The sequence below is a fragment of the Chrysemys picta genome, chromosome 2 (genome assembly GCF_011386835.1).
Source record: "Chrysemys picta bellii isolate R12L10 chromosome 2, ASM1138683v2, whole genome shotgun sequence".
Classification (NCBI taxonomy): Eukaryota; Metazoa; Chordata; order Testudines; family Emydidae; genus Chrysemys; species Chrysemys picta.
Window position 1 is genome coordinate 98,681,413 of NC_088792.1, and position 26,167 is coordinate 98,707,579.

A 26,167-nucleotide genomic window follows, 5' to 3' on the forward strand; every position below is an offset into this window, starting at 1 on the left:
ACGGGAGGAGGCTGCTTGGGGGAAACGCAGCACTCTCGTTTGCTTTCATTGTGGTCCCCTGCGTGAACGGGATGAGCCCAGCAGGTGCAGGCAGGAGCCCAGGGCGAGCTGCCAGCCTGGGCTCAGGCAGGTGGCTGTCCGCCAGGCTGGGCACGCGCACGCGCGCGCACACACACAACCCACCATGAGCCGAGGCGGCGCGTGCGGAGCCCGGCAGGTGGCGCCGCCAACCGCCACTTCAGCCCTGCCGCTTTTCTGGCGTCGCGGCAGCCACGCCCCCTCTGGCAAAGGTGAGGCAGTGAGGGGCGGGGTTTCGCCCCGCCCCGCCCCCTCCTTTCGGGGCAGCGCGTGCGGCCCGGCTGGCTGCCTGCACAGCTGTCCGCTCGGCTCTCCGGCTCGGGTGCTGCTGGCTCGCGCCTCGCCTGTTACCCGCACCGACAAGGGCTGCGCTCGTGCCCCCGCTCCCCGCCATGAGCCCCGAGGAGAAGCCCCCGCCGGGCCGCTCCCGCGGGAGCCGGGCGCCACCGTCGCAACCTCCCTGTGGCCGGGGCCGCCGGCGGGGCGGCTTCCTGAGCGAGATCCGCACCGCGATCCGCACCGAGCCCTTCCAGGAGCGCTACAGCCTCAGCCCCGGCAGGGAGCTCGGCAGGTAAGCGACGAGCCGGCCGACAGAGCGCCCCGCTGCGGGGGCGCCCAAACCCCTTCCAGCTACGGGGGCAGCCCGGCCCGCGGGGAGCTTCTCTCCCCCCAACACTCCCGGGGAAGGGGTGAGACGGTCCCGGTGGGCTCCGGTGCTGGTGCACCCCCCGGCTCCGCTCTGCCCGCGCCGGGCGCTCCGTGCCGACTCTCCCCTGATCGGTGTCACTGGCCTGGGCGCAGGTGGGAAAATGCTCCACGCAGCCCAGTATGGGGGCGCTCCCGCTGGCCCCGCGATTGGCTCTGGTCAGTGTAGTCAAGGGCAAGTCGTGTTGGGCCCTCTCTGCACGGGAGCCGCTCGCCGTTCCTGTGTCCCCCCAAACAGCCAATGCAAAACACTTCTCCTTAATTTACCTGGGTGTGTGTTGGTGTTGTTAGGTGTTACCTAAACTAGGTCAAATGTGACACAAGGAAAAAAAGACTATTTAAGGGAAGCAAATGGTTAGAGCAGGGTGGCGAAGGCGTTTTTTTTTTTTTTTTCCAATTATACTTTTCTCTCAGCGTGGGATTTTCACCACTCCTCAAAAAGAAAATAAGTTATAAAAAGTTTTTTGTTCTGGAAAGTGACTCTTGAATTGTGTTCATGTTTGTGGCTCAGCTCTTTTTATGTTAAGCTTCCTCAGTGTACACATACATTTTGCATTTTGAACTTGGAGACACTCATATTAAAAATAACACTTCTGTCTGAAAGTTTTACCACATCAGGGTGTTGATCATATATGATGACTGTCACTGAAAGAGATTAGAGAGAGAAGTTACTTTCTTTTTTTTTTTTTTTTTTTTAGTTGGCTTCATTTGACAGCACTCTGTGTAGTCAATGACACATTTGTTCCTGTATAGTCAGTAATCCTTTTGTTTGCCTGGGTCTTTCACACAGCAGTAGGGAAAAGAAACACTTCCTTTGGAGGGGGGCAAAATAGAGAAGATTATGACTCAGGAACAAGTATAGTTGCTGTTAACTACTTTTTTAAAACTCTTAAAAATTGTCTAGACTTCAAGTTAACTTTGGCATTTTAACAAATCTAATTAATCAGAATAATATCAGCAAAATATAACAGACATCAATATCTATATAAGGAGAAGGTTTCTATATAGGTGTCTTTAATGTAGCAAAGAAAGGTATAATAAGATCCAGCAACTGGAGGCTGACCCTAGGTAAATTCAGGCTAGAGATAATGGACAAATTTTAAGCAACCGTAATTAACCATTGGAATAGTTTAACAAGGAATGAGCTGGATTGTCCATCCCAAAATCTTAAAATCAAAATCGGGTGTCTTTCCAGAAAGCACGCTCTAGTTCAACCATGAGATAAGGGCTTGTGATGCTGGAGTTACTGGGTGAAGTTCTTTAGCCTGTGTTATACAGGAAGTTCAGACTATATGATGATCCATCCTGGCATAAAAAAATTGTTAATTTAAGGTTAATGGGGCTTCATACCTTTGCCCTGTTAATGGGGGGTTGGGTGGGGAAAGTACTGCAATAAACTTTGTATTGTATAATTAGGACAAGCAAATCTCAACAAGATGTCTTTTTACATAGTCATTTACTGATCAAACCTGTACTTTAAGACATTTTTTTCCATGACTGCTGTGATTCTATACCTGCGATTTTCATGAACTGATCAAAATAAAACTAATAATGCCTTTTTGGCTTTTTTGTTCTGCAATAGTCTGCAGAAATTTTGGTTCATACTGTCCCTTTTTCAACACCACAAAAGTCTCTGAGATCCTTTTTCCTCATAATGTAAAGAGATCATATACTTGAGTATTTGTAGATTTAATTTCTTAGCTTAATTCTGAAGATTTTTTTTAAAGTAGTGGAAAAATTTAAATTGTTGGATCCTGGATTCAACTCTAGCATATTCATAAAGAGGGAATTTTTGCTCACCGTTGCAAAACAAATGTAGTGAAATTAAAAGGCTCTTTGCCATTTGTGACCATATCGTTATTAAAAACTGATGATAAAGCATGCTAAATTTCATCTGTGTCAGTTCATAAAAGGTGCTTTGGCTCTGAAATTGAATGCTTATTTTTCTTAATGACTTAAGAGTATGAGTTTTTTATAACACTTGTTAATGTGTCTAACAATAATTCTGCAGATGAATAGCAATCTTATTTTTCAGGCAAAAAGCATCCCCTGTGCACACAAACATGTTGTGTCTATTTTAATCCCTGTTTTTTTGAAGGGGGAATACATTAGATTTATGTGTTTCAAAAGATTACCTGTTCAGCTACTGGGTCAGGCAGCAATCCCACCTTGACCAAATACAGCACATGCTGGAATAAGAAGACTAGTTCAGGAAGAAATACCAAAAGAGTTCTTATTTGTTTTTGTGCTGCCTCCTTCAACACACAGATTGGAGAAGTTCAAGAATGAGAATGATTTTACTAATGTGAAGCTTTCCATATTGCAAGTACTGTTCAAATATCAGTACTGTTGACTTTGAAAGCAAATTTTTATGTTCAGATGTTTTCTGCCATTTTAAAACTACTTGAGCTGATATAGGAGATAGAACTGCATTGCAGACTTTATAGAAACTCCTAATCTTTTTTGTATTCCCTTGATTGGAATGCTAGTGGCAGTTTTTGTTCTTTTTATAAAATTACACTAGCATGCAACAGGTCTTTCACTTGAAATCATGGACACATTTATGGCTGTATTGTTAGCTCAAGATATAATTAAGTTTTGTCCCTAGCCCCCACTCCCATCCACACACAAAAATCTCTAGTTTGAGTTAGGTGGCATCTTTGGGCTTATCTATGCAGTGCATTAGTCCACACCAGAGGATTCTATGGCACACTAGCAAGTCGTGCATTAACTGGCCCGTGTGAATGTTGCTGGTGTGCAGAAAAAAATATTTACTGTGCATTGAAGTAGGACTGTTTGAAATGGAACTATATTAATGAATACTGGGGAACTTTTAGTTGCATACCATTATACCCATCTGGTGGAGAGACACCCTCAGATTTGGGGGTGGTGAGTTAAAGCTCCAGTGATGCTGCTGCTGAAACTAGTAATGCAGTGGGGATGCAGCAGGATGAGTTACAACTTATCTGCTAATCAAATTGTTCTGTGCTGGTAATCAGACCTCTGTAGCTTCAGTGATAGTGTGACAGTGTTTTGAAGTATGGTTGCTCTCACTGGAGGTAGGGTACCTCAAGTGGCGTAACATGAGTCTACTACCTATTGCAATTAAGACCATTGTAATAGAAATTCCATTGTAAAATGGGGAGCAATATGCTTTTTAATAAGATTTCTTTGTAGAGATGTTAAATGGTTTTATAGCTATTACAGGTCTGAATACTTACTGTTTCGATTTTTGTCACGAGCCCATTCTATATTGTGAAGCCAAAAGCATATCCAAAAAGGAAACCTCAACCTTAATTTTCCTACAGGTTTGCTTTCTTATTTTGTCTAAAGTTCCTTTTTAAAGGTGCTGACTTGCAGTGTTGATTTACATGGATCCTAATCTTTTTGCGAGGAAGAGAGGAGTGTAGCCGTCAGACTAATAGTACTTTTGCAGACAATAATATGCTTATTAAATTTCTAGGCAAACTTATACAGTTCTTAAGTTTATTGATGTTTTTAAGTGGCCTGGAACTTGCCATGCACCAGATCAAAGCTCATCATCTGCTAATGTCAAAAACTGTTCTGGCTTCTCAAATTGGTCAAGTAGTGTCTACCTGACACTGTGCTGCTTTCTCATCAGAAAGGCAGTTTGTTTTAGTTCTTTCAATTGCCCTCAGAATAGGTTTTCCCTGACAAAAGATTGAAGACATATGGGACTCTAAAGTAAAGTTCTATTGATTTCCTCAGTTCACTTTTTCTTTTGAATAAAAAGGACATACTGAGTCTCAGTTATCATGAACTGAGAATAACAGGCTCTAAAGAAGCACTGAGCAGGTGGAACAGCATAATAAGGAAACTTGGTTTCACACTCTGGACATTTCAAATGTAGAGATGTGACTTCATGTGCAGACTGACACATGCCTTCATGATAGTACCCAGCTGTATAATGAACTTAATCTATCTTAATGTTGTGAGTCTCAGTTTTGGTCTGTGCTACTGGATGCTTGTTGTCCCCCCTCTCCCACCCCCAGCAATAAGAATTTGTAACTAGAACATACGCTGTATGTTTGCCACATTTTTGTCTTATGCCTGAGTTATCTGAGACCACCTTCATACAAATATAACAGGTGTGGAACAGACTCTAGGGATGTGATGGACAGAGACGGGAATGGAGAGAGAAGTTGCTGGCAATTGGACCCATCCATTGAAAAGAAATTCTGAGATTAAAACCTTCTTGCTAAAAACAGTCTTCTCTCTTACCCGTAACAACAGAAAAAGTGTGGTGTGGGAGGAAATGCACGCTAGACAAATAGCACTTGTGATGAATTAATTCTATAGCTAATTTTATGCAGTTCCGTTCCTTTCAGACAATCTCTTTTTAAGCTTTCTAAAAGATGAATATGTTCATAGAAGTCACTATTAATACTGCACCCACAGTAGTGACAGGAGGTTTTGCAGATCACTTTGAGAAAAGATTACTTAAAGTAATGTCAGATTCTCTGCTGCTCCCTAGCAGAACCCATGACAACCCAAAATGTGGGTAAACATATGATGTAAAGCGTTCTTGCTTCATTTGCAATTACTAAGACTTTTTTGTTTCCTTTCTGTAAGCCAGGATGTGTGCCAATTTAAATAATGCTAATGATGGTGGTAGTGTGAAGAAGTGACCTTGGGCTTTTTAGTTGTGTTATTTCAGAGAAAATCATTTTCAGTTTGAAGTAGGATTTTTATTATGAAGATTGTGTGATAAAAGATGAACTGTAGACTAAAAATTAGTTTGCTTTTAAACACGTTCTTTGTCATGTTGGAGTGTGGATGTCTTTATTTCTTACCTAGTATTCTCCCCCACCCCCAATCCGTTCCTTTCTAACTTTAATCATCACAATTACCCCCTCTCTTAATCATATGGTGCCCTGAACTATCACTTTCTCTTGGTTTCTCCCCTTGTTACTGTATTTTCAACAGTAAATTCACTTGCTTTTCAAGAATTCCCTGTTAAGACTTCAAAATAAGACTTTGAAGAAAGGGAAAATGAGGAGAATCCAATTTGGAGCTTCTCTGAACACTTGGTAATATAACGCCATGCTTATTTTTTAAAAACCTGTCCTGGTATATCTCTCTCAAAGTACAAATTTATATCAGGTTTCATAATATTGAATCAACTTCAACTTAGATTGCCCAGCACATTTTTGCTGGATTTTTGCTCTGGAGTTGCCTCAAGCATGAATCTTACTAGTTGCATAGTAACTAGTTTTTAAGAATTATATTTGTAAACAGTCTAAATGTCTATGTAACCTGACCCTTTTAATTAAGTGGTGCATCGGGTGTCTATCTAGCTCAACTGTGCTGTAAATGTGTAGCACACACTGTGTCTTATTTTCCTTCTTTGTGAATAGATATTGTATTTCCATAGTGACAAATGTTTTGGTTAATCTGGCAATACCAGTATTTATATTAGACTTCCTCTTTGCTTCCAAAACAGCTTTTGTATGCAGGTCTGAGCAGCTTCTTGTGCGTCATGAAATCAATATCTTGTTTTTAGAGAGAGATGAAGTATGACAAACTACTTCGGTTAAGAGTTTAGTGTGTGCTAAATTGTGAGTGGTATTGACTTTGTGGTAATTTGAGGAAAATTATACATTGAGATTATACACATTGTGACTCCAGCAGTCAGTATTTAAATCATGAGGATTAGAACTTTTTACAGGATGTGCTATTAAAGGGTCAGATCCAAACCCAATGGAAATCTTCCCATTGATTTAATTGATTTTTGGCTCTGTCACAAATACCATTAGGCCATGCTAGGTTTGTTCCTACAAAGAACTGATCTTTTGCTGCTGTAAAGGGGCAGCATCAGCATGGATTAGAACTACTTACTGTTGAAAATTAGTTTGCTGCAATACTTCATATTGTAAACGTGGCATTCAAATTTGTCAAGTTTACATGGCTTCATTTTGAAGCAATTTAGAGTCCTTTCCAATGGTTCTCTAAGCAGAGTTGCTGTCATTCATGATCAGAATTTAAACTTGAGAGCACTTTTTACTTAACCGACTATATGTTTAACATGTTATGACATTAGCTTTTTAAAAAGAACCACTATGCATACATTACTTAGCTCTTTAGATGTGCAGCCTTCTGATCCTCTCCACGTGATTCCCATGATATCCTTACCTCCCTGCCCTTTGCTTTTTGTTCTTCCTTTTCTTCCCCTACCCCTTCCAAGCATGCTTTTGAGTCCATCTCAGAGTGCTTAGCACATTGGGCAGTTTTTATTCTAGGCCCTGAGTGGCCAATTCCAAAGGTGCTGTTTGACAATGATCTTTTAAAAATAGATGTTGGTTTCAATCTTTTAAAATATTCTTAGCATTTTTGTGGGATTTTTTTTTGCAGTGAAATACAGTAATGTTATTTTGTAGTTGAGATTTTGTTTCTTGCACAATTAAATTTATTAATAGTTCTATCAGGTAGCTTTGTATTTCCCGACACTCTGCATTTAAAAAACCATAACATTATCTTGACACATGTATTAAATATGAAGAAGTTTCTCAAGAAAATACTTACTTTGGGCCTCCCAGTGCTTCAGAAACCCACATGTTACTGTCCATGTGCTTTTGTGAACATCTGGTCAGTCTACTGTACTTCAGTTAATTTTTGCAAATGGTATATTTGAGGAATAATGATGATAAATATACCTTATTAAATCAATGGTTGCAATTCAGATTACTTTTTTGGGCTGGGGAGCCTAAATGTCTGTGGTTTTTATTTTGTTTCACTTAATTGATTGTGAATTAGCAATCCTGAAACTGAAATACTTTAGTTTTCAAAAGGTACCAGGAGTCCACTGAGGAGCTTGCCTTTACGGTACTGAATAAAGTTTTTATAAAAACAATACTTGATGCTGGAACATAATTGCTGTGCTATATCAGACCAGTGGTCTGTCTAGCCCAGTATGCAGTCTGAAAGTGATCAGTCCATTCCCAGATACTTCAGAGAAGAGCAAGAAACTTCATAGTGAACAACTCTGGAATAATGTGCCATATGAGAAGTTTCTGCCAAACTCAGTTTAGAATTGACTTGTATGCTGAAGCAAGAGGGATTTTTCATCTTTAATTGCTTGTCATCTAATGCAACCGTGGCTGTTCTCATCCTTTTTACATATCTAATTCATTTTTAAGATCTTACTATATATGTATTTGACTCATCTCACCACAGTGTCTCATCTCTGACCCCCCAAGTTTTGTTTGAGGGGGGGGGGGAAACTGTATTTTCTGCAACTGTAAAGAGTAGCTTGAAACATGGCAGGTTTTTTTTTTTTTTTTTACCGTATGGGGGTGGGCTGGGGATAGCTAAGATTAAAGCAGTGTGTGTTGCATTTGGTTCTGAAAGCTCAGAGAGTAGTAGGAATTAATTCCATGGTCTAAGTCCATCTCATGACAAAGTTTTCTCTCGTGCTTTCAGTTCTCCTCCTGTTCATAGACCATTTGATAGAGGTCATGGTCATGGGGAGAGATGCAGTTTCTCGAGGAACTAGGGTCAGGCCTGTGAGGAGCTGCTGATATTAAGAATGAGACGTTTTGAATTGGATTTTGTATTCATTGGAGCTAGTGTAATGAGTGGAACCCAGAGGTGCCAGTGTGTCAGTTGCTGAGCAGATGGGCTCTTTCTCTTACCAGTTGAAGCTCTTAGGCTGTTTGCCTTTATTTATAGGTAGGATTTGCAATAATCTAATTTGGAAGTCATGAAAACATGATTATTGTGACCAGATCAGTTTGATAGGATAGGGCACAGTGTTCTGGCCAGCTACGAGAGAACACGGGTGTCTTTCACAATCATGGATAGTCAAGAGTACCCCAATGCTATTCACTGACTCTGCAATCTTCAGGCAGATGCATTTGACCAAGGAAGATGTCTCAAGACCTTGCCTTCTCCAAACATCTTCTCTTTTCTCTCTTGTTTGGGTTTAGTTTCAGCCAGCTGCTCCTCATCCAGGTATTTGGACAGCTGGCAAATAGTAATGTTGACATCTGAGGCAAGGGAGAGGTCAGCAATACACAAACAATACCAGCTCTACACCTCAGCCCATATGTCTAACCAGCAACTTCAGACAAGTATTGAATAAGATAGAGTACAGGATTGACCCTTGCAAGACTTAATAGGAGAGGACTCTGGACATGGAGAAACAATGACCCAGCTCATCCTTTTGAGTTTAGTCTTGGAGAAAAGACTAAGTTTCAAAGATACCTTGGGCAAACAAGTTCCATAGATTAATCATGTTTTTTGTGGAAAAATATTTTCTGTTTTTTTTAAAACTTGAAACCTTTTATCACGTCCCCTGGTTCTGTTATGAGAGGTCTGTTTAACTAGGTCTGTTTGATTGCTTATTTAACATTCATTATTTTGTGTATCTCTGCCATCGCTTTTTAATTTGTTTCCTCTATAAATTAAACAGACCCAGTCTTTTCAATCTCTATCCATGCCTCTAATCTTTATCACCTCTTTTTGGATCTCATTTATTTCTTCTGTATCTCTGAAATACAGTGAATTTACACCCTTACCTGGAATACTGTGCCAACATTGACTTATCTAATTGCATTAGTAAATATGAGAGTGCTCAATGCACAGGGGCAGTCAAAAAAGCAGATATTTTCATCAGGGTAAAGGCGAGTCTCATCTTACGTGGGGGTTCCGTTCCGCAGTTAGCGCGTAAAGCGAAAACCGCGTATAGTCAAAATTACATTTAGTTGAATGGCGGGCGAAATTGCCCGCACTACAGGTACAATATTAAAATTGTTATTTTTCCTTTTTTTTGTTTTTTGTTTTTGCCGACCGCGTAAAGCTGAAATCACGCATGTTAAATGCGCGTAAGATGCAACAGACCTGTATTCAGAATAACACAACGGTCTTGTTCCAGAGAGGTTAGAGGTAACTTTAAAAGCCACCAATATGTAGAAATAGTTCCTTCTGATGTGCACTCACTTTCATTAGTCAACAGTAAAGGTGCTGCCTATTCATCTATCTTTGCTAGGTTCCTCTCGGGATTTCTTTCGTCTTCTATAGTCTGTCTTATATAAAATATTTGAAGATAATTTTATCTTCCTATATACCCTCATTTCCAGATTGTTTGTTGGTGAACTGGGACATCCCACTGTTGTTTTGGGGTTTTTTTGGTAAGGGGAAAATTTACTTTCCTTTTTGAGTTATGGTCCTTATGTGTATTCCATGGGATGGGTGGTGGCGGTATGTGCTCCATATAATTGAGATCAGAAGATTCTTGCTAACCATATCCTTAAGTCCACACCTACCCCTTTCTCTTTATGTTCCAAACTGAGGACAAAAGGGGCAGTGCAAGACTGACCAGCTCTCCAGTTCTTTTCTGCTGCCTGTGGTCTGAGGTGGAACCTCTTCATTAGCTAGGTTCTGCATCTAACTGTAATTAACAGTAAATAGTTTAAAATGTAGTTTATATTTTTTATAGTTCACATAGTTCTTAATAGGGTTTGGTGGGTCTCTACCTACCTGAACCCTTCCCCCTCCACACCTCTCCATGGAGTGCCTAGTTATTCCCAAGATCTGCAGATTCTAAAACTGCATGTCCTGCCCTCAGGCCTTCCTGGTCAGCGATGACCACCTCAAATGCCTCTACAGCACTGCAGCCCATTTCTGTGGGTGAAAGGAAATTCTGCACGTACCACATTAATTTCTGCAAAATTCGACATTGCGCAGTGGTGCAGAATTCCCCCAGGAGTAAGATTGATAAAATAATTTTGTGACATTGTAATACTTAATGTGCACATTAAAAACGCCACAGCAATACCTGAGAAGAGGAGGGCACTGAAGCTTGCAGCATTCTCACAGCTCAGGGCACCGCTGGATCAGCCCATGCCCGGCAGAGAGGGCGCTGCTGGGGGCAGCCCTGCAACCCCCTCCCCCCACCTGACTCTGCTTCTCTTGCAGCTGGCTGCAGTGGTGGGTCTGCCCAGGAACCACTGGATCTGCCAGAACATTTGGATCTGCCCTGGCACTGCTGCTCTCCTGGCAGTGATCTGCCAAACTAGCCGCACTAGGCAGCACCTAGTAACTGGGATCAGAGCAAGGCGCACAGTGCTTAGCCCTGCGCACGCAAACGATCCCCCAGCCCACAGTACTCCACTTCCAAGGAGAGACAGCAGGGTGCCGCCCCCCCCCCCCCCCAAGCCAGGGGTAGATTGTGAACTTGTTAACAATTAACAATTAAACGGTTAACTGATATAATTTTAATAGTTTAAATTGGTTCTCTTTTTTTAAACGATATTTCCATCTCCAAGTTAGGACAGACTCTACACCCCTGTAGGGAGTTTCAGAAGCTCACAAGGAGCACAGTACCATTCTCCTGGCTCTGAAGGGCAGAAGCGTCCCAAAACCAATGCTAAGTGCAGGAGCTGTACTGTTCCCAATACCGATGAGGGAATAACAAAAGTAGATTTCTCTTACTCTGATGGTATCAATGCACCATGAAAAGGAGTTGTTGGTACTGAAGACAGCAATGAGATGGCCGCACAGAAAGACAAGCCAGTCTGTTCACTTGCATCAGGGGATACATACAAGGACCCCAAGGACATGTCCATCTATATGGACTTGGAATCCCCAATTCTGTTGGAACCTGTTCTGACCAGGAAGGTCTCCGCACCATTGGTCCAGAGCATGCAAGATAGGGAGAGCCACTCACCAGTACAGTCTACCAGTTGGGGCATAATAAGGCCTCTGGCACTGACAGCACCATCCATAGAATTCGAAACTGCCACTGCTTCTGGAAAGTCAGGTTTTGGTAGAAGGAGATCACCACTCCCATAGAGACAAAGGATCAGTTCAGTCAGAGGACCCAGAATCTCATAGGTACCATCCTGATTTCATAAGAGGGATTGTGCACCTGGAGGAGGGATTGTGGTACCTGGAGACCAGTGATACTCTCCTCCATGGTGATTGTCCCAATTTGTATTTGACCCCTCAAATTGGCCTTACTGGAGACCATCAGATCCATACATGCAATATCTTGAATCCAGATGATCCCATTGGGAAGCCAAACAACCCTTCGTTCACAGAGAAGATCTCGAACCTCCTCAAGAACTAGTGGAGGAAGAGGAGGAACTAGATCAGGCAGAACCACCAGCCCTGATGAGATTGTCATCTTCATCTCCAGATGTGATAATTGTACTAGCCTCACCATCACTGCCTAGTGGTAACAGGCAACTTGAAGATTTACTGAGGAAGATTGCAGACGCATTCCATTCCTCATAAATTACTGGACATTTTCCAGAAACTGGTACCATTAATGAAGCCATCTTAAAATCAGCCAAGACCATCAAGCCTCAGTTGATGCAGCAGATATAACGTCCTTCTTGATGGCAACTTCTGTGGTCATGCATTGGGTGTTGTGCTACTGTCCCCCTCCAGGTTCTGACCACCTCAGTCCCAGTTGACTGTGTCACAGGCACCACCATCCAAGACGCAATTTTGAAGATTTGGTCAAAGGTCTGATCAACCTCCCCCGACAACTAGCGTATATTACACAACCTACCCAGATGTTTGTCCACCGACTATGGCCATTTTACCAAGCGTGGGCATCCATCACCACAGATCACTGAGTAGTGGAGATAGGACATTCTAGGTATATCATCCCCTTCATCTCCATCCCACCTACCCATCTGTCTTCCCCGTCCCTCTTTAGGAACCCTTCTCACGAGCATCTTCTATGACAAGAAGTAAACTGTCTTGTACAGCTAGGTACTGTGGGACATGTTCTAGTACAACACAGGGGGAAGGGGTTCTATTCCCACTACTTCTTGACTCAAAAGAAACATGGAGGATGGAGACCCATTTTAGATCTCCGAAAACTCAACAAATTTGTATGTACCCACAAATTCAGGATGGTCACGCTGACGTCAATAATTCCAGTACTAGAAGAAGGGGACTGGTTTTCATCCCTCAACCTACAAGATGCGTATTTTCATATCACTATACACCCTGCACACAGACGATTCCTACGGTTCGCAGTAGGGAGAGACCACTTCCAATACAGAGTGTTACCATTCGGACTCTTGACAGCTCAGAGAGTCTTTACCAAAACCCTGGCCGTAGTAGCAGCACACCTACACAGACAAGGAATTATGATGTTCCCATACTTGGATGATTGTCTCTTGAAAGGTTGCACTCAAGCAGACACTTTTCCATACCCGAAGGTTACAAATAAATCAGAAGAAATCTACTCTACTTCCAGTTCAACAACTAGAATTCATCGGAGCTTACCTAGACTCGATAGAAGCCAAAGCTTCGTTACTAATGACCAGATTCTCCACAATGACCACTCTCCTAGTGGTAGTCACAATCAGTCTTAGGGGCTCTGCATGCACTTGCCTATAACTATTAGGACACATGGCAGCCTCTATCTTTGTGGTCAAGCACGCATGACTACACACGCGCTGTCTCCAGGGATGGCTGAGCACAGTCTACGTACCATGCAAGCACAGTCTAAACAGACTCCTGTCACCACCACCAGAAGTCATACAATCACTGCAATGGTGGCTAAACCCACACAGTGTGTGTGCGGAGTCCCGTTTCACCAAGACCCAGCATCTATCCTGATCACTACAGATGCCTCACTGATTGGATTGGGTGCACACTTGAACCAGCACACAATCCAAGGGAAATGGTCTCCTGCGGAGTCGTTATTACACATCAATCTACTCGAATTACGAGCAGTTCAAAACATGTGCCAACATTTCCTACTGATGATAAACAAATCAGTAAGAGTAATGACAAAGTAGCCTGTTTGTTCTACATAAACAGACAGGGAGGCGCTCGATCTCGTTCCCTGTGCACAGAAGCCATAACATTATAGAACTGGGGCATTATCCACAATGTTACCATTACTGTGTCGTACCTCCCAGGCATGATGGCAGACAAGTTGAGCAGACAGTTTTCCCAAGAACATGAATGGGAACTGAACAACAACATCGCTCAACGCATATTCCGCAGGTGGGGGTCACCACATATTGATTTGTTCGCAACATCACAAAACTGCAAATGTCCAAGGTTTTGCTCACGAGCAGGACTAGGACCGCAATTCCCAGGATATGCCTTTGTCATCCGATGGAACACGCCCATCTTTTATGCATTCCCACCGATACCGTTATTATCCAGTGTAATACACGAGATACGGATCGACAGAGCTTGGATCATACTGATGGCTCCGACATGGCCCAGACAGAGGTGGTTTCCATACCTGAATAGCATGGTGCTTTGCCCCCCGTACACCCTTCCTCTCTATCAGGATCTTTTCTCTCAGGACGAGGGTCATGTTCTTCACCCGAATCTAGGAAAACTCCACCTGAAGGCATGGCTCCATCACGACGAATTAACCTATTTGGAAGAGGCTAAAAAGGTGTTGCTAAACAGCAGGAAACTTACCATGTATACCATTTACCTCCATAAATGAAAGAGGTTCTCCTCGTGGTGTCACGACAGACACATACCGGCACTTACAACACCAATACATTCGATTTAGGAGTACATGTTGCATTAGAAACACATGGGGCTATCTATTAGTTCACTTAAGGTGCACCTCACAGCCATAGCTACTTTTCACAACAAGATAGATGCACGAAGGCTGAAAACCATCTGATTACAAAATGCTTCCTCACAGGTATTCAGAACATGTACATGAAGTCTGCAACCCTACACCAGCATGGGACCTAAAACTAGACCTCAGAGGCCTTACCAGAGCCCCTTTCAAACCACTTGCTACCTGTTCTCTACTACATTTATCAATGAAGGTAGCGTTCCTGGTTATGATCACTTCAGCACGTAGAGTGGGTGAAATTGGGGCCCTCATGGTCCATCCTCCTTATGCCATATTCTTTAAAGACAAAGTGACTATGCGACCACAGCCTAAATTTGTATCGAAGGTACCTTCATCATTCCATCTCAATCAACCTATCCATCTACCTACGTTTTACACTAAGCCACATGGGTCTACACAGGAATCTCCGCACTCTAGATGTTAGAAGAGCACTAGCATTCTACCTAGATAAAACAAAACCTTTCTGTAAGTCACAGAGACTCTTCATTTCCACCACTGAATGATCGAAGGGCGCAGCCATTTCGAAACAAAGACTATCAAAATGGATTTCAAATTGCATCCATTTATGTTACCAATAACAAAATATAGAACCCCCGACAGGGATCAGAGCCTATTCTTACATAACGTTCCAATCGGAGAACTATACTAAGCTGCTACTTGGGCTTCCATACACACATTCACAAACCACTATGCAATAACTCAGAGTTCAGAGACAGATATGCTTGGCCTTACGGTACTAGCCTCAACAGTACAGTCAACTCCGAAACCCATCCTTCCATAATGGGGTACTGCTCCCATAGAGACAGCACTCAAAGGAGAGAAGGTTACTTACCTGGTGCAGTAACTAAGGTTCTTTGAGATGTGTTTCCCTGTCGGTGCTCCACTACCCGCCCTCTCCCCATCCCCCTTTGTTTTGCAGTTCGCAGAAAGGACTCTATGGTAGAGCAGGAACTGAGGAGGTCGGGATGCATGAGCGCTAGATAAAGCGCCAACGGTACCGCAATACAGCTACTGCACACGTGCATCCTTACCAGGCACTGCTACCAAAAATCTCTGATCAGCAGCGCCGGGATGCACTGACACCTGAAGTGGAGCACCCACAGGGGGACACATCTCAAAGAACCTCAGTTACTGCACAAGATGAGTAACCTTCTCTAACCCCTAGAGGAATCCATTTACTTTCAGGTCGCACAGTTTAACAAGTTTTTACTACCATTATTTAATATCACTTCTACCAAGCTGTGGCAAAAGATTTTGTTCAAAGAATGGATTAAGTCAAAGGACTTCATCAATTCATGAATTTCAGAAGCTGAAAGCACAGCTTATTTAAAACCCACACAAGGGAGCTCTTGCATGGGGCAGAGAGTTGAGAGGAGAATATGTAGAAACTACCTTAAGTATTTTTAAGGTGTTTGTGCGGAAAGATTAGCAAAGCATGTTGTATTTGAGGTGCTTTTCAATAAGAATCAAATTTAAAAATAACCAGTTTAAAGGCACTACCTCCAGATCTTGAACTTTGCCTCTTTTTAAAAAAACTTAATTTCACTGGTGGCTTTTAAAGTCGTTACTTACACTTGCCCCTTTGTATTGATCTAGTTTACTAGTTATTGCCTAGTGTAGCATTTATTTTTAAAAGCAGAGATACCCTTAGAAGTTTTGTATTAGAAAATATTATCATAGTCTGAGAACTAATCAGACACTTATAGGTCTGTTTTTTTTTTGTAAGAACTGTTTGTATTACACAAAAATTGTTGCATTTTATTTTATAGTTGTATACACAGGGCTTGCAAATGGATTTTTCACTTGGCGAGTGCCATCACTTTCCATACAGTCTGAGCTTTTGTTTTAAAGCAAAGGCTGTAGCTTGTCATGTTAGGTCTTGGCCACTAGAAAATGTGTTTTCACTTTTATTTGCTTGTAACCATTTCTAACTCTATCACTTATACTTGATATCACTTAATATCCTTTTCTTTTTGTTTTGTTTTTATTTTTAATCTAAACAAAATCAGGTCTAGTTTTGACTTAGTGATTGTTAACTCTAGTTAAAGTGATAAGCTGTCCTTTGGCTCTATATAGGAGCATACAAACCTTATTATTCCTCTGAAAAGTCGAGGAAAGGACATTGCAGAACACATGCTTTTGGGAAGATTCGGGGAGGGTGAAGTGTTGGGGTCATCTCTACTGGGTATTACCAGAGCTCCTGTATGCCAGAGTGTGGCTGGGCTGTAGCATCCAGCTGCAGTCATAGTTACTGAGTCAAACCTGCTTAACACCCATTCAGTGTATGCTTGTCTGCTGGCTGGCAGTGTACAGGCTGTGAGCCACAGCAGAATAGCGTTTAAGGCACTCGGTTACAGGGCAGGCAGTGAGACAACCTCTCACTGGGCTGGATTACGCCCCACAACATGACATCCTCCTTTATGACTGAACAGCTGTTTCATTTATAAAGGGACTGGTGGTGGAGAAATCTTCGGATCCATCTGTGTCTCAGGGGTGCCAGATACTCTGAAGAAGAAGAAGATGAAGAGGAGACAATTTATTGTTCTAAAAGAGAGCTTGCTGACACAGACCATGACCCTGAGTTTTCACCAGATGAGCACCTGGGGTGTGGCTTCTGCCTCTTCCCCTTCTGATGACACTCTGCAGTTCTATGACCTGGTGGATCGAATGACATCTGCATTGAATTTACCTTCAGTAGTAGTGGAGGAAACCTTCTATCTGGTGTTTGACATTCTTGGGGCTGTCTCCAAGAATAGGATGTTGTTACCAATTCTCCATGGTCTGCTGCAGCCTGTTCAGACTATTTGAGCCACTCCTTCCTCTTGTCAGCCTGTTTCCAAGATGGCAGACAAATTATATCAAATAATTTTGATATATATTCCCCCCTCTCGGGGGGCAGAGGGGTTGTATTTTCATACACACCCTGTATATAATTTGTTGGTGCCTGCTGCCAGCAATGGTTGAGATCTGGACAAGCATATTCCATTCCTGCTGATAGGAGAAAGAAAATTGATTCCCTAGGAAGAAATGTGTTCTCTTCTCCCACTGTTAGTATTAGGGTGGTAAATTATTAAGCAGTTATGACTCACTGTCAGTTCCACCTATGGGAAATGATGCTATTGTTTGTACAAGATTTGCCAGATAATAAAAGGATGTTGGCAAATGTGATCCAAATGGAGGGTCAAAATGTGGCTAAGTATGCTCTCAGGGCTTCGTTTGACACCTCGGCCTCTTCTGCTAGAACATTGATTTCTGTAGTTACTCAGAGGAGACATGCTTGGCTTCTCTCCTCTCTTCTGGCTCTGGATACTAGAATTAAGGTGGAAGATCTCGCCTTTGATAGGGATGGCCTTGTCATTGAAAAGACATGAATTACTGGAAAAGCTATAGGAGACAAGATCAATGCTCTGTTCTTTAGGCTTGATTCCTTCTACTGGAAGACTTCCTACTCTTTCTTCCCATTATTAGAGACAGTATTATCCATAGTCTTCCTTGATTTATTTCTTGTCAAATCAAAGACATCAGCAGGCTGTGACTTTCCAGAGCCGCCAGAAGAAGTCGTCTTTCAAATCAAGTCCTAAATCTCAACAATCTGCTTCCTCCCGGTCATCTTCATTGAACACCAAGCCTCAGATTTGATGTGAGGATTGAGAATTGAGAACCAATCAGCAAGGATCCTTCCCTTCCTCTGTTTGGAGACGGGCTAGTCCATTTTTATCAGCAAATGGAGGTTTATTACGTCCCTGAAATTACAGAAAAGGGCTATTATATTCAGTATGAGAAACTACGCACTTTCAGTTCCCCCTACCTTTCCCTTTCAGGGAACCCTCTCACAACGCTGTTCTACTTTCAGAAGTGCAGAAATTGCTTCTGATAGGGGCTGTCAGGGAGGTGTCCAAACACCTTGAGGAGTCAGGGGTTTTATTCTCGATACTTCGTAGTACAGGAGAAGAATGCAGGGGGTGAGGGGAGGAAGGAGTTAATCCAATTTTAGATTTAAGGAACTTGAACAAATATATTTAGAAGCTTTGGTTCTGTATGTTAATTCTGACCTTTATAATCCGTTCACTTTAACTGTGGATTAGTTTGCGACTCTTAATCAGAAGGATGCATATTCTCATATTTCTGTCAGACAGTCATCAAAAGTACCTTTCTTTTGTGGTGGCAGGACACCATTTCCAGTACAAGGTGCTCCCATTTGGCCTGTCTGTGATATAGCTCAGCTGAGAAAGCAGGGTATTTTTGTTTACCTATATCTGGATGATTGACTGTTGAAGGCTGCTGTTCACAAAAATCTATTAAACGATATTGCTTATACAATCGCCCTTTTTTTTCAGACCTGGAACAACTACTGAATGTCAAGTTGAATCCGTTCAACTCAATATTTTATTCTTTAGGTGCCATATTGGACTCAGAAAAGCCTTTTTACCACAGGACATGTTGTTTTTAATAGTGCACTATATTTTAAACTTTCAAATATGTCAGAACTCTAAGTAACTGTCTTTCTGAGTCTCATGGCTGCTACTACTTGTGTGAATCTCCTTGAGTGTCTCGGAATTAGGCCAGTGCATCATTGGATGTCCAGCTTTGGCTCGTTGACCTGAGACCATCTTCAAATGTTAGTCAACATTTCTTGAAATGTTCCGGACTCGCTGATGTGGTAGGCAGTCAGAGCTAATGTCAGACTTCCAGTTCAATCCCCCTTCGCCATCAGTGAGGGTAACTTCAGATGTGTCAAACAATGGTTGGGGGAATAGGCACAACTGAGTAATTGTACAGTTTGAAGATCACTGGGTTTCTCAGTAGAGGGGCTTGCACATAAACATATTGGAGTTAAGAGAAACTTTGTGTGACCCTCACGTTGTTCCTCCCTCACATACATGGGAAGGTTGTTCAAGTAGTGATGTAAAACACAGCTGCTGTAAAACACAACAAATGGGGATACTCACTCCGTTAATACGGTAGAAATGTGCGGTCTGTGACAACTTACCAAAATTCATGGAGTGCCCCCCCCCCCCCTGGCAAAAATTATTGTGCACCCCTGCTTCAGGGGCTGATGCTAGATTTGACAGAGTAGTTTTTCAATTTCTATTAAGTTCAGGCTCTGGTTCCTCCAGGCTATTTTCAGCATTACTCATCATACTACTCATAAGTGGGAATATGCAGAACTACTCAAAGCAGAAATTAAGGTCAGTTCAGTATTCTTTGAGATGGCTCTGCATACTCATACGTCCCTCCCCCCAACCTCCCCCCCCCAACCCCCGTCTTTTTGTTCTGTATTTCTGGCTTGGTGGAGGAAAGAGATGAGATGGTAGAGGGCACTGTGCCTCCTTATATAGCCTTGCTTCAGAACATTCAGGGATGCTGGGGTTGGGGAGGAATAAGAGCACAAGCACTTTAACAGACACTGCTTGGAGATGGTTCTCCCGTTAGGCATCTTTGTGCGGCACACTACATATAAGTGGAATATGCAGAGCCATCTTGAAGAACTCTGGTTACAAATAAGTAACCTTCACTTCCTGAATTTTTTTTCCCCCCTACTGAAGGGCTAAATTTTTGTGGATACACTATGGTACAGTGAATAAACTTAAAATATTTTCCAGTTTGAGGTGTTACTGGTTCCAGCAGTATCCCCTGTTTTAAATGTAGGGAATATCACTGATACAGGGTAAAAACTCTAAATTTGGAACATATTCTAAATGTTCCCACTGTAGTTTCTTTTGAGTTTTCTAAAATATTAAAATTTGACTAGTGATTTTAATACTTAAGGATCATCCATCTGATTTAATATTTTGCTTTAATTCCAGAGGGAAGTTTGCAGTGGTGAAGAAGTGTGTCAAGAAAGATACAGAAAAGGAGTTTGCAGCCAAATTCATGCGAAAAAGAAGAAAGGGCCAAGACTGTCGAATGGAAATAATCCATGAGATAGCTGTCCTTGAGTTGGCACAATGCAACCTTTGGGTCATTAATTTACATGAAGTTTATGAGACTGCAACAGAGATTATCTTAGTTCTGGAATAGTAAGTACTAATTTCATATTGTGGGGTCTTACGCTTTTTTCCCGTGTGTGTGTGTGTGGTGTATACTCACACACTAATTTCCTGAATTATTTGCTGAAAATGAAAAATCTAAATAATGTGCACCCAAAAGACAAGAAATTTGAAAACTGATATTTCACTGCTGAGTTGCTATAATCACCTGGTTTTCAGATCTGAAAGAAAGAATGATTAAATCAGGAATTACAAGCAGTTTGTGGGATCAAGTGACTATTGTGGACTATATCAATTTCCCTAACCTAGTTGAATTTATAATCTATTTGTAATAGGTTGACGTGTTTGTAATATACTTGTAGCTTTGTGGTCATGTGATACACTAACTTCTCTAGATACATTATTTCATTAGAAAAATTAATATCATGTGAAGACACAAGACAGTAGATTCTCTTTCTTGGTAGAAATTGGGGTGGAAGATGCCAGACATGTGCCTGCACATACATGGGCTCAAACATAAATGTACTGGTTTGGTTGACTATGGGCCTGTATATCCCTTTTGAATACAACTCATTTTTCCCTGTGCTGATATCTGCCAATGAGTGCCCCTTCTTATAGTGATGTACTTTAACCACTGCCTTACAGCATTATTGCAGACAGGTTCCTAGAGAGAGCTGAAACTTCAATTATCTTTCTCTCTCAAGTAGAAATATAAGCCTCTTACAGAAAAGATTTATTCATTGGATCTGCAAATCCATCTGGAGTCTCTGCCTCTTTCTTGCTAGTCAGATTGAAATAAAAGCTAGTTTGAAGGAAGAAGTTAGCAATGGCACTGTGCTTCAACTACAGCTTCCAGTTTGTATTCTGCCACTGAAGATACATGGCATCTTGAAGCCCTCCTATTTAACAGATATTGCTGATGTCCCATTTGTAGTATGTCTTCTGCACTGGATTGTTCTGCTAATAAGACTGTTTGGTTTTTTTCCCTGTGCACCAGAGAAGAAGGCAGGTTTTGTGGTTAAGGCCCTAGGCTGGGACTCTGAGATGTGGATTCAATTTCCTGCCCTGCTACAGACTTCAAGTGACTTTCCTAATGTCACACAATTTCTCTGAGCCTTAGTTTCCCTTTCTGTAAATTGGGGGTAAAATATATGTTCTCCCCGTGCTCTCTAGAAATTTTATCTGTTTAGACTGTAACCCCCTCAATGCTGGGGCTCTTACTACATGTATATACCTTACTTAGCATAACAGCGTCTCAATCTCCATTAAATTCTCCATCGGCTACTTTAGTACAAATAATAAAAATCCCTTCTGTTTATGCTCTTCCAGTAGAATTATTCTAGCTGAACCAATGCTAGCTAAATAACTTGTGGTCTGGCAGTTCAGTCAAAACTTTACTTCTTCTGTCAGACAGTTCTAGCTCCTTATCTTCTTAAACACTAGATAAAGCAGTTTGAAACATAAGAATTCTTTAAAATGACTCTTGTCACCTTGATGCTCAAGACAACTTCTAGTCTTTAGCTCTCTGGGCAAAAGTGAGAGCAGCAGCTTCAACAATTTTTTAAGATGGCTTGTCTGGCAGAAACAAAAGTCTGTGCTCCAACAGTACCCTATTGGGAGAGAACCTATCAGAAGTGTGGGCAGGGAGGTTCAGGATCAGACCAGTCTGAGTAACTTGAGACTCCTATCATCTGCCCATTCTTCTTCCCTTTTTCCACTTCTCTCCTCTCTCTACAAAAAAAAAATAAACAACAAAAACCAAAGTTTCACAAGATAAATCTGCAGTGACTGGAGCCTTTTTAGTCCTGAGTCTTTAATTATGTTAAAATGTCCATAGATCACTGCCAAAAAGGTGATGAAATAAATACTTGTTGCGGCTAAACTGTAAAAGTTATGGTTTCTCCCAAGCCTCTTGTGCCTCTAGATGTTCGTTAAATGACTAGGGGAGAGTAGTTATGGTGCTGGCAGTTAAGAAGCCATTTACATTATCTGTTATTAGTATAACTCATTGCCTGCCTTGGTGAGAAGCCTGGTTTTCAAGTTTCTCAGATTCTTGTTCATAGGCTAGAATGTGGATTATATGAAATTGTGATCAGGACCTTGCGCTTACCCATCCCCATCCATCTGAGAAGCTCAATTAAATTGAAGAGAAGCTGTAGAAGATTAATAGGGATTTGTTTTTAAAATAAATAGTACACTTCAGAAGAACCTCAGAGTTACGAACACCAGTTATGAACTGACCAGTTAACCACACATCTCATTTGCAACCAGAAGTATTCAATCAGGCACCAGCGGAGACCAAAAAGAGCAAATACAGTACGTACTGTGTTAAACATTAAACTATTTAAAAAAAAGCAAAGCATCATTTTTCTACTGCATAGTAAAGTGTCAAACCTGTATTAAGTCAATGTTTAGTTGTAAACTTTTGAAAGAACCATGTTTTGTTCAGCGTTACGAATATTTCAGAGTTACTAACAACCTCCATTCCCAAAGTGTTCGTAATTCTGAGGTTCTACTGTAGAACCTCGTTATAACAGGTATTTTCTAAAAAATGTCAACTCTTTTTATATATTCTTTACTTGCATTACAGTATGTAGATTGTCTATGGATTGTAATTGAGTGAGGTATAGAAAACTGGAGTGGTGTCTGTCTTTAGTTTATTGCCAGTGATATTTAAACAGAATAGCTAGTTACAAAATATGAATCCAACAGGGATGTGGTGTATGCTTAGGCACCAAATCCAGAAGTAAACAATTGGGGTGGTTTTTTTTTTTTTGGTGACACATGTAATACAGAACTGCTGGATTTTTGATAGGAGGAGTTAATACTTCATTACACATACAAAGCACATTTAGGATTGTAAACTACAAAAACACACTTCCACTGACTTCAGCAAATATATCTGGACACTTTTCTAATGTCAGCATGTTCCAGTGACATGTTGAAACAAAACTGGTCTGAGTGTTTGTAAACTTCTGACCTTCTGGATTCAGGGGATTAATAAACATACAGTTTAGACTGCAAACTCTTTTTAGGGCAGGGTACTGTCTCTATACGCTCTTGTGCAGCATGTAGCAAAATGTGGCACCCCGATCTTAATTGGGGTGGTTGGACACTACAGGGGGTCCCTGGTATATGTCAGGGTTGCGTTCTTGAAAAGGGCGACGGATACCGAAATGACGGATACTGGGGAATTTTTCCCCATAAGAAATAATAGCCTGTCCCACCTCGCCTCTTCCTGCCCAGTTCTGCCCCCTCCTCTGAGTGCGCCCTGTCCCTGCTCCTCCCCCTCCCTCACAGCGCCTTCCGCATACTGGGGAAGAGCTGTTTTGCGGTGTGCAGGAGGCACTGGGAGGGAGGGGGAAGAGTTGATTGGCGGCCCACAGGGCCACTGGCGGACGGGAGGTGCTGTCAGACGCTGGCTGCCGGTGGTTACTAAGCACCCACAGAAAAAACACACAAAAGGTGAAGCAACGGATATGCGGATTGGGACCGACGTGAATCGGAACATGTTCCCCTGTTGATGAGCGACGGATACGCGAAACAACAGATGAAGAGGAGACATGTACCAGGAACCCCCTGTACTGCAGTAAATACAAACAAATCCACAGTATTTTTTTTATTTATATATATATATATAATATGAATAAATCCTTGTATTAAGTGGTGATTTAAATTGTTTTCTGAGGGAAGAATATTTAGGAAATAGTCTCAAAAACCATGCCACCTCTGTCATCTATTAATACCTTTGCAGTGTCTTTGAAGGATGGGAGAGGGAAACTTTGTCCAAATCTATAAATCCTTCCTTCCTTAAGTGGTTTCAACAGCATTTTTTAACGCAAATAACAAGTTAGTTATTTTCATCAAGATATTTATAATGCACCTGTTGACATGATGCATAGGTGCCCATTTATGCCTAACATCATTTAAATAGGATGTAATTAGTTTGTCTAATCCAGAAAAAATGGATTTGAGGTATAAATATAAATGTCTAGTCCACTTGCTTTATGGTGGTGGCCAAGGTGAGACCTGTTGCCACATAATATTTCAACTTTCACAAGGATCCCAACAAAGTACTGAGTGCAGCTAGTTGTGAACATGTAGCATGAAAAGTTTCAAGTATTGTTTTAAGTTTAAAAGTAATAGGGTCCACCAGAGTGGAAATAATGGTATATAGTTTTCATATTTCCGTCTGGGATCTTCTATCAATGGGTACAAAGTAAATTGACACTCCCTCCTGTGGGTCATTTTTTATGTGGAAAGCCAGGCTTTTCTGGCAGTGGACAGTTTGACTTCCATCAGATCTAGTTTTCTTGTACAAAAGTTGAACTGAGGCAAATTGTGTTCACTTTGGCCCCAAATTGCTACTCATGTCTTCCTTGGATGTCACTCCTGCCAATTCATCATATCCATTTACACATGACTACCCTTCTAACTATTGTAAGGGGTCCTTCTAATCTTCTCACATGAAGAGCTCTGTGTAAGCTTGAAAGCTTGTCTCTTTCACCAGCAGAAGCTGATCCAATAAAATATTACCTCACCCACCTTGTCTCTCTAATATCCTGGGACCAACACAGCTGCAACAACACTGCATGCAAACAGATAGTGACAGCGAGGCTTAACTGCAGCCATTAAGTTCCAGTCAGGAGCTTCAGATTAATCACTGTGTAGCTTACACATCAGAACAGTTTGGCTACACTGTACCAGAAACAGTAATGTTATGCCAATTGTATGTCACTATGTCAGTGTGGAAATGAAACTTTCTAATTAAAATACTCTGAATTATATGGCTCCTCTGGGTATATCTCTGCTGCTTCACATTGCTGTCTCTAAACAACTGATTTTCTAGAAAATATTTTTTGATATACTAGGTTGTGCTGGCTGGCTGTATTTAGACTAAACTTCTCAGACCAAGAACAGTCAATATGTGCCTTATGTAGTATGAGACTGTAGTACAGTCTTAGCACTTCATGAAGAATAAAATGAATTCATGAGAATATATCTTTTTGCAGTGCAATACACATGAAGACTGTTCTTTCATATTAAGCTGTGCATGATGTTATGAATTCATTAAAGTTTAATGACAAAATTTGCATTGTTTTAAGACACTGATAGTTACATGAATGTAAAAGGTGACATTTTTTTCTATAATTGGTCCTAAACACACCTGTGAATTCTGGCCTCAAATGCAGTCTTATGTTTTTAACACTATTTTTAAAGAAGTCAAAAGTAAATAAAATATCCCTTGTAGATAAAGTACAAGATTTTTTAAACTTAAAAGGAAATCCACTTTTCTACGAAGTATCTTGTAGAGCTATTTAAAATTGGACACTGCAGATTCCTTTTTTCTCTTTCTTGTACTTGCAAGGACTCCAGTAGAAATATAAAATAAGTGTGACTCATGCAGCATGGTATTTAACTGCTGCCTTATGTAATTTGTGGGAAGAAAATAAATTCGGTACTTTTTTCATTTAAATACAAGGCATACTGCCATAGAACTGAAAACTTCCTGTGTGCAAAAAAGTACATATTTATTGTATTAGGTTATTATCTACTATAGAAGGTGACCTTTTTATTTCCAATACAGGGAACAAGGTAACAGTTGCCTCTGATACAGGGGTTCCCAAATGTGGTATGCCTGCCCCTGGGGGTATGAGAGACATCTCTGGGGGGTACGTGGGAGAAATTGTGCAACAGTGGATTTTACTTATTACACCTCTACCCCGATATAACGTGACCCGATGTAACACGAATTCGGCTATAACCTGGTAAAGCAGTGCTCGGGGGGGGGGGGGCT

General features: G+C 41.5%; 1 protein-coding gene across 2 annotated transcripts in view; it reads left to right on the forward strand.

Annotated features, from left to right (window-relative positions):
- Positions 1-311: 311 nt before the first annotated feature.
- Positions 312-26,167, forward strand: part of STK17A (serine/threonine kinase 17a) — a 57,511-nt gene continuing 31,655 nt past the window's right edge. The window contains exons 1-2 of one of the 2 annotated variants that reach the window (XM_005287310.5): positions 322-649; positions 20,188-20,400. In XM_005287310.5, coding sequence (XP_005287367.1) covers positions 471-649; positions 20,188-20,400 — 392 coding nt within the window. In that variant the 5' untranslated portion in view covers positions 322-470. Of the gene's footprint in view, positions 650-20,187; positions 20,401-26,167 lie in introns of both variants that reach the window. The other variant, XM_008169653.4, reaches the window with a different exon arrangement.